Source organism: Pinus tabuliformis, chromosome 4_1, assembly GCF_031772625.1.
Source record: "Pinus tabuliformis cultivar Carrire ecotype Pingquan chromosome 4_1, CPIR1, whole genome shotgun sequence".
Lineage (NCBI taxonomy): Eukaryota > Viridiplantae > Streptophyta > Pinopsida > Pinales > Pinaceae > Pinus > Pinus tabuliformis.
The window spans coordinates 713,544,263-713,559,725 of NC_142303.1; the positions used below are offsets into that span (position 1 = coordinate 713,544,263).

General features: G+C 37.3%; 2 protein-coding genes across 4 annotated transcripts in view; both read left to right on the forward strand.

The window, feature by feature from the left end:
• Positions 1-9,665: 9,665 nt before the first annotated feature.
• On the forward strand, positions 9,666-10,241 carry LOC149178121 (F-box/kelch-repeat protein At1g15670-like). The gene has a single exon (XM_089421991.1). It carries the CDS (start codon positions 9,666-9,668, stop codon positions 10,239-10,241), a length of 576 nt encoding a protein of 191 aa, XP_089278117.1.
• Positions 10,242-13,801: 3,560 nt separating this feature from the next.
• Positions 13,802-15,463, forward strand: part of LOC149178122 (uncharacterized) — a 28,802-nt gene continuing 27,140 nt past the window's right edge. For 2 of the 3 annotated variants that reach the window (XR_016258166.1, XR_016258165.1), the window contains exon 1: positions 13,806-14,138. The gene's annotated coding sequence lies outside the window, so the exon portion shown is untranslated. Of the gene's footprint in view, positions 14,139-15,463 lie in introns of all 3 variants that reach the window. The other variant, XR_016258167.1, reaches the window with a different exon arrangement.

Here is a 15,463-nt window from a genome sequence, read left to right on the forward strand (position 1 = left end):
TCAACCACACTGATTCCACATTTATTGTCAGAAAATCACTAACATCAACCAGATCAATCTCTACCCAAGTTGTCAAAGGCTCCAGGAACTAGTAACTCAACCCACAAACTTCCAGAGCTCCAGAGCGTTTGTTCCAACCATGACTCCATGGACTAGTAACTCAATCCACCAAGGGCTCTAGAGTGCTTGTCCCAACCTCTAGCTCTAGGAACTAGTAACTTAACCCAAGTTGTTCCAGAACTTCCACAACGTTTTTTCCAACCAACAACCATTGGGAACCTGAGCACCAATGAGAAAAATAAGTGGAAAACACACAACACCATGGCTATCCAGGAAATGGCAAGGAAAGGCTGAAACCACTGTCAATCCAGGAAAATCTCCATGCCAATGACAACACATAACCAAGGAACCACATGCATATACCATACATCCAAAACCAACAAGGAAATCACACATGCAACCTGTTACCTACAAAACAATCCAAATGTAGTTGTTGATCCAACTATTTGCTTGCGATCGCTGCTTTCCTTTGCCTTATTTCTCCAAATCCAAGTGAATTTTAGAGTGCTCCAAGCATGCTCCAAGAATACTCTAAGTGTGTAAGAATGTATGAGAGAATGAATGAAAGTAGAGTTGCAAAACTGAACTGAGAAAATCTAAACCAACAAAAGCTAATCCAAAAGTTGTGAACTATTTCTCTAAAGGATTTTTATCATTGATGCCTCTATTTTCTTCATTTTCCCCCTAATTTCCCTTGCATGCAAAGCTGTGTTTCTTCACCTTCTTTTTCTCCTATTTTCCTTTATTTTCATAAATAAATGCCAATTATTGTCTCTTTGCCTTTGCCATTTTCCATAACCATTAATTAATCACAAGTGATGCCCACTATAGTATTTTTCCCAACATTAATACTGGAATATGTGTCCAATGACCTTGGTTTTATTTTATTTACATGGAAAATCAACCAGGGACTGTTACAGTTTTATCATCCTTAGAATCTCAAGGCTACATTCCATCAAAATATAATAATTGTTGTAATGTAATGAAATTTTATGAACTTCCATTAACTTGGGGATTTAATCTCTAGAGCCATATATAAAAAGATATGCAAAAGCAACAATTATTCTCTCATATTTTAGTTAACATAGGTCCAAACAAATGAGTTATTCTCATTCATATGTTTGCATAAAGACAATGCTTCCATATTGTCCTACACGAGGGATTTTTAACTCTCATGTGGAATACCTCGAAGAGAGGAATAAGAAATTGAAATCAGAATTGAAAAATATCTCATTGACTCAATCCCAGCATGGTGAAGACACCAGCGTAGCCCTGCAACAATAGGGCAGTACCAAAGATGGGAGGTAATGCTATTTCTACTTCTTCTGATGTAATGAAAATAATAGTTGTGGTTGATAGACCTATAGCTATGATTGATTTAAGGATTGCACTGCTGATGAATCTAAGACAAATGGGAGTCCATCTTATTTATACTCCATACATTGCGATTCATTAAACACAATTGCATTTAAGTATTCCATGTGTTAAAATTTCCTCTAATAATTCTTTCTAAAATCCTCTCTCTCCATTGTTTAAAGTCAAAAGAAATTCAACACAAATAACCATTGTTATTTCAAATAAGACGTGAAATATTCTTTAAAAAATACCTCTAAATATGATTTCGTCATTGGGGGATTAGGGCATAGTTCTTTGTGGTTGTCCATGACTTGTGGTATTTAGTGCATGCACTTCTGTTTTACTAGAAGGATTCACAACATCTGAATTTGTCCGCCCTTATGTTCAATGACCTGCTAATAGTTGATGGGTTTCTATGCTCGGCTGGGCTAAAGTTTCCACCTTTTAGAAAATATGTTTAAGTTCACTTTAAGTTCAAGGCTTTGGTATGCAAAATCTATTGAGGTTTAACTTAAATGAATAATACCAAACACAAACAAATCAAGTTACCTTTTTCTTTACACCAGATTCAAATAGAAATGAGCTATTTTTCGGTCAAGCAATAACATTAACCATCTTGGAGGGATGACAATCTTGTTGGAACTTCCTGGTTTTTGGTGATAGTGACACGGCAACTCTGGTAGAAGCTACCTTGTTCTTTGCACCAATTTCAAACAAAAATGAGCAGTTTTTTGGTTGAGCAATAAGATTAACCATCAGGGAGGGGCGACAACCCAGCTGGAACCTCCTGGGGTTTGGTGGTAGTGGCATGATGAGGGCCTTATCGTGCTCACTTCTATTGTTTCCCACAAGCCCCCTCACAGATAATAAGGTAGTAGAAGCCCACAAACTATTCTCAGCGGTGATGGAACCCTACATAATTGACACCTCTGTTGCTGCCCACAAGCCCCATCACAAATAATAATGTAGTGCAGGTCCCCAATTTGTTTTTCGCGATGATGGAGGCTTGCAAAATTGGCACCTTTGTTGCTACCCATAAGCCCCGTCTTAGATAAAAAGATAGTGAAGGTAGACCTGTGTTTGATAGGATACATAGTGATGGAGACCCTGCAAATTCGACAATCATGTTCTTAACGATGGTGGAGGCCCTACAAAATTGGTAGCCGAAACCACACACGACCTTTCAGCGCAACATTCTCCACCACCCATAACTGAAATGCTCACCATTCCACCCACGACATATGCCAAATTAAAGGCAAAAGAGGAGACAATTCTCACTGGAATGAAATTCACAATAAAACACCTTTCAACATAATCAAATGAAAATGAAAATTAAAATATAAATATAAATATTTATAAACATAATTATAATATTATTAATATAATAATCTCTAATTTACTTTATTTATTACACCCAGCAACCATCGTGTCTTATTGTGCATCGTGGATTTGTGTGTTAGACGATTAAAAGAATTTTGATCATTGATATAAAACCGAAAATGAGTTTACGAAAAACGTAAAATAACTGTTTAGAATGATCTCGCATTCTCGTTTTTGTAAGGGCAAGACACTTGCACGGTCTCTCTCACTATAATTGTATAACCTCGCATCTTTGTATGGTAAATGATCACACTCAATTTTTGGTATGGTTATGATCTTGCTTGAACGTATGATTACAGTGATCTCACATCTCTAAATGGTTCTTCTAAATTATTAATGTGTATGCACAATTAGGTATCCTATGCATTATATGGCATACTGGGCGTCCTATTAAAAGACTTTTGATCATTGATGCAAAACCGAAATAAGTTGACGAAGAATAGAAAATCACGGTTTAGAATGATCTCGCATTCGTCTCTCTGTAACGGTAAGAGACTGGCACACTCTCTCTCACTATAATTGTATAACATCGCATCTTTGTATGGTAAATGATCACGCTCAGTTTTTGGTATGGTTATGATCTTGCTCGAAGGTATTATTACAGTGATCTCACATCTCTAAATGGTTCTTCCAAATGATTTCATTACACAATGTGTATGCATAGTAAGGTATCCTCTGCATTATATGGCATCCTCGACATTTTCAGTGGTACGATATTGTATTATGGCTCAAATTCTACATCATATATTGCAAAGACATCCAACAATGAATCTCATATATTTTTAATTCATGTATATTGCCATTTCTTAACAGTTTGTGTAGCTGAAGCATTATATGTGGCCATTTTCTAACAGTTTGTGTGCCAAAAATGCTTAGGGATCGTCTGCCCTAAAATATGGAGTACCCATTTATCTCGACATGTCTTTCTATTGATCTTGCAAACAACCCATGGAAATTTCTTTTTGTTGATCTTGCAAGCAACGCACTCTCATAATTTTAGTTGCCCAGTTATGATGGTAAAAGTCGAAGAAAAAAAATGGGAAGATAAAATTCAGAGTCGCGGCTTTGTAAGATTTTTGAGATACACAGATCTAGATTTGCAAAACAATAAACAAGCTTGCAAGAGAAGGAAGGAAGCGAGCAAGAATTGGGAAAAGAATAAAAAATTGATTCTACAATATTAGTTTTAGAATAAATACATAAAAGCAACTAAGTTAAGCTTAGTTGTACATGCAATAACTAAAGCTAACTAAAGCTAAGTGTGCTTTATCTTATGTTAATGTGTACATGTGCCACATGCAAGCAATAAGTTAACTGGAGCTAATCTAGGTGCATGTACACCAACACAGCTAGTCTAAGTGCATGTACACCAACACCCCCCCTTAAGCATAACTTAGGTGAGTGTGATGCAAAATGAATGAGTCCCGGCAACACGGCCATTTTAGGTACCCATATACAATGCATAAAAAGGAGGAAAGAGGGAAAACCCAGTGGGAAGAAAACCCCCCCTCAAAATATAATGCAAAAGTAGAGAAAAGACAACTGCTAGGCAGTCGTGTCCTTCACCCTGAGACGATCTCGCAGGAATCGAAACTTCTGCTCAGTGAAAGTCTTGGTGAAGATGTCAGCAATCTGCTCGGAACTAGGACAGTACTGAAGATCGATGATCCCATCATGAATGAGTTCTCTAATGAAGTGCATGTGGATCTCGATGTGTTTGGTACACTGCCGCTGCACTGGATCTCTGCAAAACTTTAGCGTACTTTGATTATCGCACCAGATGACAGTTGGATGATGGACACTAATCCCAAGCTCAGATAGGAAATGTTGTAGCCAAATTGCCTGAATAGTGGCATTGACTGCTCCTCTATACTCGGCCTCTGCTGATGATAAAGCAATGGGAGCCTGCTTCTTACTTGACCAACAAATTGGGCCGGATCCCAAACTAAGTACATAACCGGAAGTAGACTTGTGATCAATGGTGTCGCTAGCCCAGTCTGAATCTGTGAACTCGATGAGATTCAAAGAACAATTGGCTGCATAATGAATCCCATAGGTGATTGTCCCTTGGACATATCGAAGGATGTGCTTTGCAGCATTCCAGTGTAACTCGTGTGGCTCCTGCATGTATCTGGAAACTGCTCCGACAGCATAGGAGAGATCAGGACGGGAGTGAGTGAGATAAAGAAGACTTCCCACAAGCTGGCGATACAATGTGCAATCAACCAATGGTGTGTCTTTGCCATTCTCAAGCTTTATCCCTGATAAGAAAGGTGTGGCTGCTGGCTTGCAGTCACTCATGTGAAATCGTGCCAAAAGATCTCTGGCATATTTTGGTTGAGAAATGGTAATTCCAGAATCACGCTGATGGATCTCTAGTCCAAGGAAGAAATTTAGCAAGCCCATGTTTGTCATAGAAAACCGCTTATGCAATGCAGTTTTGATGTTAGTAATGACAGAAGCTGAACTACCCGTTATCAAAAGATCATCTACGTAGAGTACTATGATCAACAAGGAGTCAATTTTCTTCAGAAAATAAACATTGGAATCAGATTTGCAGCGTACAAAATTTTGAGATAACAAATAAGAATCCATCTTTGCATACCATGCTCTAGGTGCCTGCTTGAGGCCATAGAGAGACTTCTTTAGTTTGCATACCAGAGATGAATTCTGCATGTATCTCGGTGGCTGCTCCATGTAGATTTCCTCCTCGAGATCACCATGAAGAAAGGCATTCTTCACATCCATATGATGCACCTCCCATCCTCTTGCTGCTGCAATGGAGAGAGCTAGCCGAATGGAATCCATTTTTGCCACTGGAGCAAAAGTCTCATCATAGTCAACACCATGTACTTGCTGAAAACCTTTTGCTACCAATCGTGCCTTATATCGACTAACTTGGCCATTTGATGCTTTCTTGGTCCGGTAAACCCACTTGCATCTCACAAGTTTGCGATTTGAAGGTAGCGGAACCAAATCCCAAGTCTGGTTCTCAATGAGAGAGTTATATTCCTCATCCATGGCAGCTTCCCATTCAGGATGTCCATTTGCTTCTGCATAAGTTTGTGGATCAGATCCATGCATCATATAAGCATGCATGGGCATGGATGGCTCCATAGCTAAGAGTGCTTGCGGATCTTCCTCAAACAGAGGGATAGAGGCAGGATCATCAAGGATATCACTCATGCTGCCCATTTTTGTGTTGAAGGTGGTCAAGAATCTTCCGAACTACATGCAGAAGTATGATCTTGATGTTCAACAACTGGTGGTCTAACAGGGGTCACAGGAAAAGACTCATCTTCATCAGAATGCTGGTCTGAAGTTTCATCTGCATACTCATCAATGAGTGGTGATGAAAATTTGATAACAAGTTCATCTACTGGTGCATGCGAAATATCTTCGTCAAACTTTACACTCCTTTCAATAAAGAGCTCTTCAGTGTGGATATCAAGCAATCTGTACCCTTTGACTTCATCAGAATATCCAACAAACATGCATGCTTTGAGGCTCCAAAGCCTTTCTCTTCTCTGGAGGAATGCGGGCCCATGCTCGAGATCCAAAAATGCGAAAATGACTAACTTTAGGTTGCATGCCAGTCCAAGCCTCAAAAGGTGTTTTTCCAGTAACAAATTTATGAGGAGATCTGTTATGGATGTATGAGGCACAATTAATAACTTCGACCCACAATTTCGACGGAAGAGATCTTGCATGCAACATGCAATTACCCATCTCTTTCAAAGATTGGTTTTTCCTTTCAGCCACGCCATTTTGCTGTGGAGTGTAAGGAACTGTATGCTGCAATTGTATGCATGCTTCATCACAAAGATTCTTGATATCTTTGTTGACATATTCCGTCCCATTATCTGTGCAGAGTATTTTGATGCGTTTTCCAGACTGATTTTCCGCATGCGCTTTGAAAATCTTTAGATGTTGAAAAACTTCAGACTTGAGTTTCAAGAAGTAAACCCAAGTGAATCTCGTGTAATCATCTATAAATGACAACACATATCTTGCTTTGCTCATTGAAAGCACCTGAAATGGACCCATGAGATCACTGTGTACAAGTTCCAAAGGTGAAGAGGCTCTCCATGCATGCCCCTTCTCGAATTTTTCTTGTGGATGCTTTCCAAGAGCACATCCATTACAAACACCATCTGAAAATTCAATGGTTGGCAATCCTTTGACCATCCCTTGCTTACTAAGCTGTTGCATATATCTGAAATTCAAGTGCCCAAATCTCTCATGCCAAATCCTACTTTCTTCATTTGCATGCATAAGTAGCAAAATATAATCTGATTGAGGAACAAAATCAGAAAATGTATACAAACGAGATTGATCATTTACCTTGCCAGATGCAATCTTGAAATTGGTTTGCATGTCATAAATGCTCACGAAATCTGGGGTAAATTCCACTTTCCTTCCGCTGCCTGTGTGTGTCATCTGATACACTGAGAGAAGATTCACATAAAGCCTTGGAATATGCAAGACATTTTCAAAACTTCCATCTTCGAATTGCATTCTTCCTTGTCCAGTTGCTGCAACTACAGAATTATCCCCCATGAGAATGGGAGGACCTGAGTATGCATGTAGAGAAGAAAAGGATTCCTTTGAAGAAGCCATATGATGTGAAGCTCCTGAATCGATGATCCATTCTTGTGGTGCAGAATGAAGAGCAATCAAAGCATGCCCGTTACCTCTTGGATATGGTGCTTTTTCTCCAGACTTCTTCTTAGCATTCTCAGGAATGTGGTCTCCAAGATTGTGTTGCTGGAGTGTCTGCGTCATAAGATCTATAGTCTTCTTCATGCATGCAGATTCATGATGAAAACCACGGTGGCAATAATTGCACATTGATTGCCCTTTCGTTCCTTTCCTTTCCTTTGAGCCAGATGATCCATCAGGGGGTTTGGGATGTCCTCCCTTTCTTGGATCAGAATCCTTCTTCCCTTTTCCTTTCTGATGGTCTTTGGAATTTGCCTTTCCTTTTGCATGCACAGTAAGTGCATGCGCTTTGGAATTTTTAAGTGTGCCCATTTTGATGAGCTTATCTTGCTCATGCATCAAAGACTGAATAAAAGAATCCAGTGAGGGCATCTTCCAAGCTACACTAGTTGCAAATCTGACTGTGTGGAATGTAGAGACGAATACTGCATACTCTGGACCAAGTTTTGATAAAATGGAAAGAATCAATTGATTTTCTTACTTGGATTTGTCGATCCCGCATCCTTTCAGCTGAACCAACAAGGCTTTATACCTTGTGAAAAAATCTTGAATGTTCTCAAAGTTTCTCGGTTCTAATGAGTTTAACTCATTTTCGAGAATGTGACTTTGCATTTCATCCTGTTTTCCAAACAATCCTTCCAAAATTTTCCATACTTCATTTGGAGTTGAACATGATTCAACATGAAATAGCAGTTCCGGAGAAATAGATAAACATAGGATGCCGAAGGCCTCGTCCATGTCATTGAAATATCTTGTTTTCTCCATTGCCGATGTTGGTTCAACTTCCGTTTCCATGGTTATTCGAAATAAGCCTCTACTTCTGAGATGAAGTTGAATCTTTGGCTTCCATTCGAAATAATTATATGGAGTGAGAATTGCCGATTGTGGAAACTCCAATTTAGACTCCATTCTTTGTTGTTGCTTCAATCTTCTGAACCTGCAAATAAAATTGCTTGTGCACTGATTACAAATCCCTGTGCTCTGATATCATGTAAGATTTTTGAGATACATAGATCTAGATCTGCAAAACAATAAACAAGCTTGCAAGAGAAGGAAGGAAGCGAACAAGAATTGAAAAAAGAATAAAAAATTGATTCTACAATATTAGGTTTAGAATAAATACATAAAAGCAACTAAGTTAAGCTTAGTTGTACATGCAATAATTAAAGCTAACTAAAGCTAAGTGTGCTTTATCTTATGTTAATATGTACATGTGCCACATGCAAGCAATAAGTTAACTGGAGCTAATCTAGGTGCATGTACACCAACACAGCTAGTCTAAGTGCATGTACACCAACAGGCTTCCAGGTTTTTGTTCTTCAATTTTCCCTTGTGCTACCACAGTTTCCTGAGTCGAGACAACCTGTGCATGGGTGCGGCAGGTTGTCCCTCACTCAAAATTACTCTTTTGTTCTGTAATTGACTGTGTAGACAGTTAGCGTTAATTTTTTTCGATCCGACCGGCTTGGTATTGAGCAAACGACAGGGCTTAGCCGTTCTAGCTGATTTTGGTGGGTCAGTTTTGGCTTGCAAGATCGCTTCTGTATTCATCCCATTACTAAGGTATCATCTTGTGCTTCGCTTGCAAGGTTTTTCCAACAGTCTGGGTCTGCGAACTTTATATCTCACCCATTGAAACGAAATTTCGAATACCAATAGTATCGGTCTACATTTCGTTAGCTGAGACTGCATTTTATTATGGAGTGTTTTGCTAGTCTGCCATGGTAAATTGGTCGACAGTGTCTGCTAAGAGTCCCTTATGATTCCCATGAAAACCTCAGATCTATTTGCAAAATCTGGGAGGCGATTGTGAGGCACCCCCTAGTTCTACAAAGACAGAAAAAACCATGGGACTTCGCAACAGTGTATATGTTTAGTGGAGCTACGGGCTTACCATGATGATGATCTAGAATTTCTGGTTTCTGTGTTTGACCTTCTGGGAGGCACCCTAAAAACGCTTTCTCCCCTTCCCCACTCCCCCGACAATCATAAGGGAATTCCTCTTTTTTTGTGACTGCATTTGTGTCAATCAAAAGCTCATTTTAATGGATGGATGGAAGCCTTCTGACCTCGACCTAGAGGAAGCACTCATGAACACCATTTTCATCTTCGATTTCACATCTGGTAAGTGGAGCCGCGACTGAGACATGCCGGTGATTCAAATCTCCGGTGCTTCGTCTGTATCACCTGAGGGACTCGTCTACGTTGCCAGCGTACACGATGACTATGAAGATTTCCTACCATCGGCAACTGTTTACAATGTGTTTGAAGACGAATGGAAGCTTCTTCCTGAGATGAACCAAGAACGAGATGAATGTTATGGTGCTTTCATCCACAACAAATTTTTCGTTATCAACGGTTACAGTCCCGAGTCGGGTAATCTATTCGATTGGAGTGCCGAAATTTATGATCCGGAAAAGGGGGCATGGAGCATGCCGTGGAATATGTGGACTGTCGGGGAAGGGAGAGGTCCACAGTCGTGTATGGTTGCTTCTTCTCAGTGCTTGCTTTCATTCCATAAGCATCAGGGAGTGATGGAATACGATTTTGATAAAAACGTTTGGAGGGCAGTGGGTTCTCTTCCAAACACTCTTGCAAGGATTTCGTGTTGCGTAGCATGCAATGACAACATTTTTGTCTTTGGTTTTGCTGAGAATGATGGTCAGATTGGTTATGCTGAAAATGATGGTCAGATTTGTTATAAGTTCGAGCCCTGCCTATAAGACACAGATTGGTTAGGCTGAGAATGATGGTCAGATTTGTTATATGTTCGAGCCCCTGCCTATAAGACGTGCAACAGGAGCGCAAGCCAAAGCCATTGGAATGTGGACTACCATTGAGAGACCATAAAGCTCTCATGTTGAACTATGTTCAACGTGTTAAGTTTGCCATTGGTTTTGAGCTTTGAAGTTAAATAACAATGATTACCATACCTTAGGTTGAACACAACTAAATTAATTTGTATTTCAAGACAAGTAAGAGATTTTACAACATCCTTCAATGAACACTAGTAATAGATTTTAGAATGTTCCTGCATTAAAGAAGGATGTTATTCTTGGATATAGATAAGTGCCCTGATGCATGTGGAGCTGATTGAAGAATGTTGGTTGATTGTTAAGAGTCTCAAAAGTTTTATGGCATTCCAAGATACAATTTCACTGAGTTTGAAATTTCATATGATTTGTTGGCTGGAAAATGTTGATGGATTCTTAAAAAGATCCAAATGTTTCATGGCATTCCAAAATATAAGTTTGAAATTTTAAATGACTGGTTGCAGTTTCTTAAAACCTTTTTTTATCGTATTTTGGTCATCGATCTTGCCAAAATGATACATAAGTTTGAAGTCTTTCTAACCATGCTATGTAAACAGAACTATTGAAAATATAGTTTTTATCTAATCTTCCAATACCTATGCAACTATATAAAGAAACTTGCCGCTAAACAATAATGTTTTGAGAACAAAAGCTCAGTCTACTCATCCAGTTCATCCTGATCTGGTTCAACCATATCTGGGTCCGCTGCTGAGTCGCCAGGCACAGGAGTCTTGTTCGCTATACTGGGGATGTGTCTCTCTATGCGATCCATTCACATATCTTGTTTGCAGAGTTTAAATTGAATAGTCTGCAAGTCTTTTTTATAATTAGGCATGTCCCTTGTTATTAGAGCCATACCCATTGAGACTTGCTCAACTGCCTTGCAAATCAATGGCTTCATGAGCCAATATAAGTGCAATGTCTGCCTTTTTTTCTTTCTTTTGTTTGTTTGTTTTTTAATTTTTATTTATTTATTTATTTTTTCCGAGGAAAAAAGTTTCTTTTTTTGAAATTAAAATAAAAAAGATAGTTCATATGCTTGTGTTTGATTATTCCTTTGCTTGTTTGTTATTTCTATTTATCATATCTCAAATTTCTTCCCCCACACGCACACATATTCAAAGAACTTGTCTACATTTTGTGTCTCCCTATCTATATTTTCAAAGAACTTGTCTACATTTTGAGTCTCACTATCACATTACAATTCCGTGCCTCCATCTTCCCCAACATTACAACAAAATCCTTATATGATATATCAAATTACATAAATCAAAATATCCTCTATGCATTCACTGTCTCTTAAGAGTAGTTAATGCTGCCAACATTAACCATAACACCTTGTTCAAAAGTCGCGGAAAAAAACTTACCATATTTCTTTTTTATGCCTAGCTTGGATAATATGTAGGTCTGCAGTCCAGTTTTGTTCCCTTTAAATATGGTGAAACTGAATGTGGTGAAAGGTGCTTACCAAATCTCTAATTCGCTTCATCTAATTTGTTGATATGGGAGGATTGATTTTTGTGTGGTCCTTTACCCAATCAATGATGCCTTTTGCATCTCCATATACATGTATCCTTTTGAGTCTTGGGCATTTTGCCGGGATAAGGACTCCCCATAATGCTATGATCTTTGCTTTGTTATTAGTACCCAGTTTGTCCTCCCACAAGAAATGGAAGAATTTACCTAGCTCAATGACAATGACAACTCCACACCCACATTTCCTCTTATTGCTTGCTCTATTAAAGAATCCCAGTTGGAATTCTTGCCAGATGTCTTTGTACTTGCACGTTCTATAGTTGTGTTTCTTCTTCATAATAGTCTTAATAAGTCTCTTCCCACGCTCCCATTGACCACTCTGATGCATTTGGGGGTGTTACAAATTTCTAGCCCTGATCAAGGTGACATTAGGACATGATGAAGATGTAGTTCCACCAAGCTTACAAAAAAAAATTAGTGAATTAAATATGAATGAACATATAATAAACTATAAAGGAAAACATTAAATAAAATATCAATAAAAGAAATAATAATATAATAATAAGTATCTTTAATATTTTAATAACAAAATAAATAATAAATTTATTAATATCTTATTTGCAAAAGAAAAGGCACTATAAAACCACATCCTCATGAAAGATGTAAAATAATATATGTTATGAAAGGAAACAAAAAGTAAAATTCACTGTATAAGTACAAAATAAAAAAATAAACAATAATATAAAAATATTTTATATAACAATAAATCAAGTAGTGAATTAATTATTACTCTTTTTTTTTCCATATTGGTTTTCACTACCAATATATGTAGCAAATATGAAGTCTTACTTATATATTCATTTACTTTTCATTTCTTTCAATAAAGAATGGACCAATTTTATATATTTCAACAAGTTATTACTTAATAATTAGTTAGGTTACTATCATGCAAATATCATAAGTTTGACTAAATGGGTTTACAATGTCCTTGTATGTATATGAAAAAAGATATTGTCCTTCAAATATCATAAGTTTGGCTAAATGACTTTAGAATGTCCTTGTATATATATGAGAAAGTTATTTTGTTTCCTTGTTATACCTTATCCTTTCAAGGATGGAGATAAGAAAGGATTTTGACAAAACCTCTGCAAATTTATTGATTTAACAATTGTAGTTTTAGATTTCTAACTCTTAAAAAAATAACATTTAGAGAAGAGATGATCTTTCCTTGGTTGATTCATAGAACCCCATCTATCACAATGCCTTTTATGGATTGCTGTAATGGAAATGTCCTTGGTGATTGTTGGGTAAGTGTGAATAATTGTTATAATATAGTGAATATATTTTTGGAATTTGTCATTTTAGAAAAATGCTTTGAATAAACCTCTTGTGTCAGTCCAAAAGCCCCAAAAAAATTAAGCAAAGACAAGCAAAGACAAACCCAATCACCTTAAAAACAAGTGGTAAAAGAGTGTAAGCTTTTGATCAAATTAATGTTGGATAAGTGTGAATAATTGTTATAATATAGTGAATATTTTTTTGGAATTTGTCATTTTAGAAAAGAGCTTTGAATAAACCTCAGTCCAAATTCCTAAAAAGTGTTAAACAAAATATATATATATATATATATTTATAAAATATTTGCTATTAAAACTTGAAAAAGTATTTTTTAAGATTGAAAAGCAATAAACATTAGAAAAATTACATAATTTATAAACAATTATTATCAAATCTATCCCTTACAATATTTCCTTTACAACATCTAATACCCAATTAAAAACCTTATATTTTCAATACTTTTTTTATTTAACTACATGGTGAATCGGTAACTGCAAGGCCTATGGGAGACCAAGGATCAAACCTCATAGCTGCCACTATAGCATAACCAACCACCTGCAAATCTTATGCTAAGTTCCTATGATTTTAGCAAAAGCAGGCAAATCTTATGCTAAGTTCCTATGATTTTAGTAAAAGCAGACTTACGGGAAAAGGGAAAAATTTAGTCTTTCTCACAATACCTCCTCTACAAGGTTAAAACTGAAAACTCCCCACAACTAACTAATGCGCTTTTCGATGGCAAGCGTGAGAGCAAAGCTATCCGTGTAATATTTATTCAGAGACGCCCTCGCATTTTAACTGGCATCAACCTGTTCCAAGGGGGCCGGGAAGGAGGCGAAATGGGAGTAAACCGAAGCCACAGCAGAATCTATAGACCCAGAAGGAACCGAATCCTCCTCGCAGAAAGCATTATGAGGAGCGATATATGTTCACAGACAGGCACTCCACTCTGCCCACCGGTCTTCTCGTTCGAAAATTTTCTTTAGACGTGAGGTTCGTATCTTCATGTTTTCTTCTCATTTTCAGTTTTCATATATTTTTAATGAAGCTATCTTCAGTCAGCCATTCCCGGCCATGCGTTTTAATGATCGAACGATATGTGGGGTTTTCAATTTTGCATTTATCTCATTTTAATAAAAAGACTATTCTGGAATAAATTGTGGTTTTCCACATATTTATTCCCAGGGGTTTCATATGAAAATCATGAGGTTTGGTAAATCTAGGGTTTATTGTAATTGCCGGCTATACATTAGCTATACATTTTAATCATAAATAATGTATTTGGGTTTCAATTTATTATTTACTTATTTTTGTTTTAGATTTGAAATAAAAGACTACTTTGGAATTGTGGTTTTCCATATATTTTTTCTGTGGGTTTTCATATAAGAACCTTCAGGTTTGGTAAATTTAGGACTTGCCGTGGTTACAGTTATTTTGTTGATTTTACGCTTTAGCAATGGCAATGCAGTTCTGTATGCGACCTATGACGATGAATCATCTTCCACGTTGAGTGCATTGGGTTGGTTAGCTGCCATTTTGTAGGGGTAGTTAGTTAGATTGAATAACTTGGCAACCGGTTTTGCAGGGGTAAATGATTTTCTTAAAAAACTATGGGAGTTACATTCAGAGACTACTAACTTGCAGTATTTAGTCCAACATACTTGTTTTCCCCTATAATCTTAACGGATGGCAATTACAGAACAGTGTGCAAAATGGATGGTTTTTTAATAGGAAGCCCATCTCAATTTACTAACTTGATCAAATGACCCTAATCGAAATTGTTTGGTGTGGTAGTTAACTAGATTGCATAACTTGGCAACCGGATCATGAGCTTGGGAGTTAGCAAGATTAAATGATTTTCTTCAAAGAACTTTGGGAGCTACTTTCAAAGGCTACTAAAATTTCCAGGATTTAGTTCAACGTACTTTTCTTGTCTTCAATCTTAACAGATGGCAGTTGCAGAAAGTGTGCAAAATGGATGGCTTTTTTTATAGGAAGCTTACCTCAATCAAATGAACTTAATTGAAATAATTGCAGTGGTAGTTAATTAGATTGAATAACTTGGCAACCAGCTCATGAGCATGGAGGTTTGCAAGGGTAAATTCTTTAAGAGCTATTTTCAGAGACTACTAAAATTTGCAGGATTTAGTTCAACATACTTGTCTTGCCTTCAATCTTACAGATGGCAATTACAGAACAGTATGCAAAATCAATGGTTTTTTTTATAGGAGGCCTATCTCAATTTAGTAATTTACTAACTTGATCAAATGACCCTAATTGAAATAATCTTGAACTTTGCATAAGTGTAAAACTAGCGC

Excerpts from the sequence above, each read along its gene's own strand:
- LOC149178121 (XM_089421991.1), top strand. The coding sequence starts at position 9,666 with ATGCCGGTGATTCAAATCTCCGGTGCTTCGTCTGTATCACCTGAGGGA.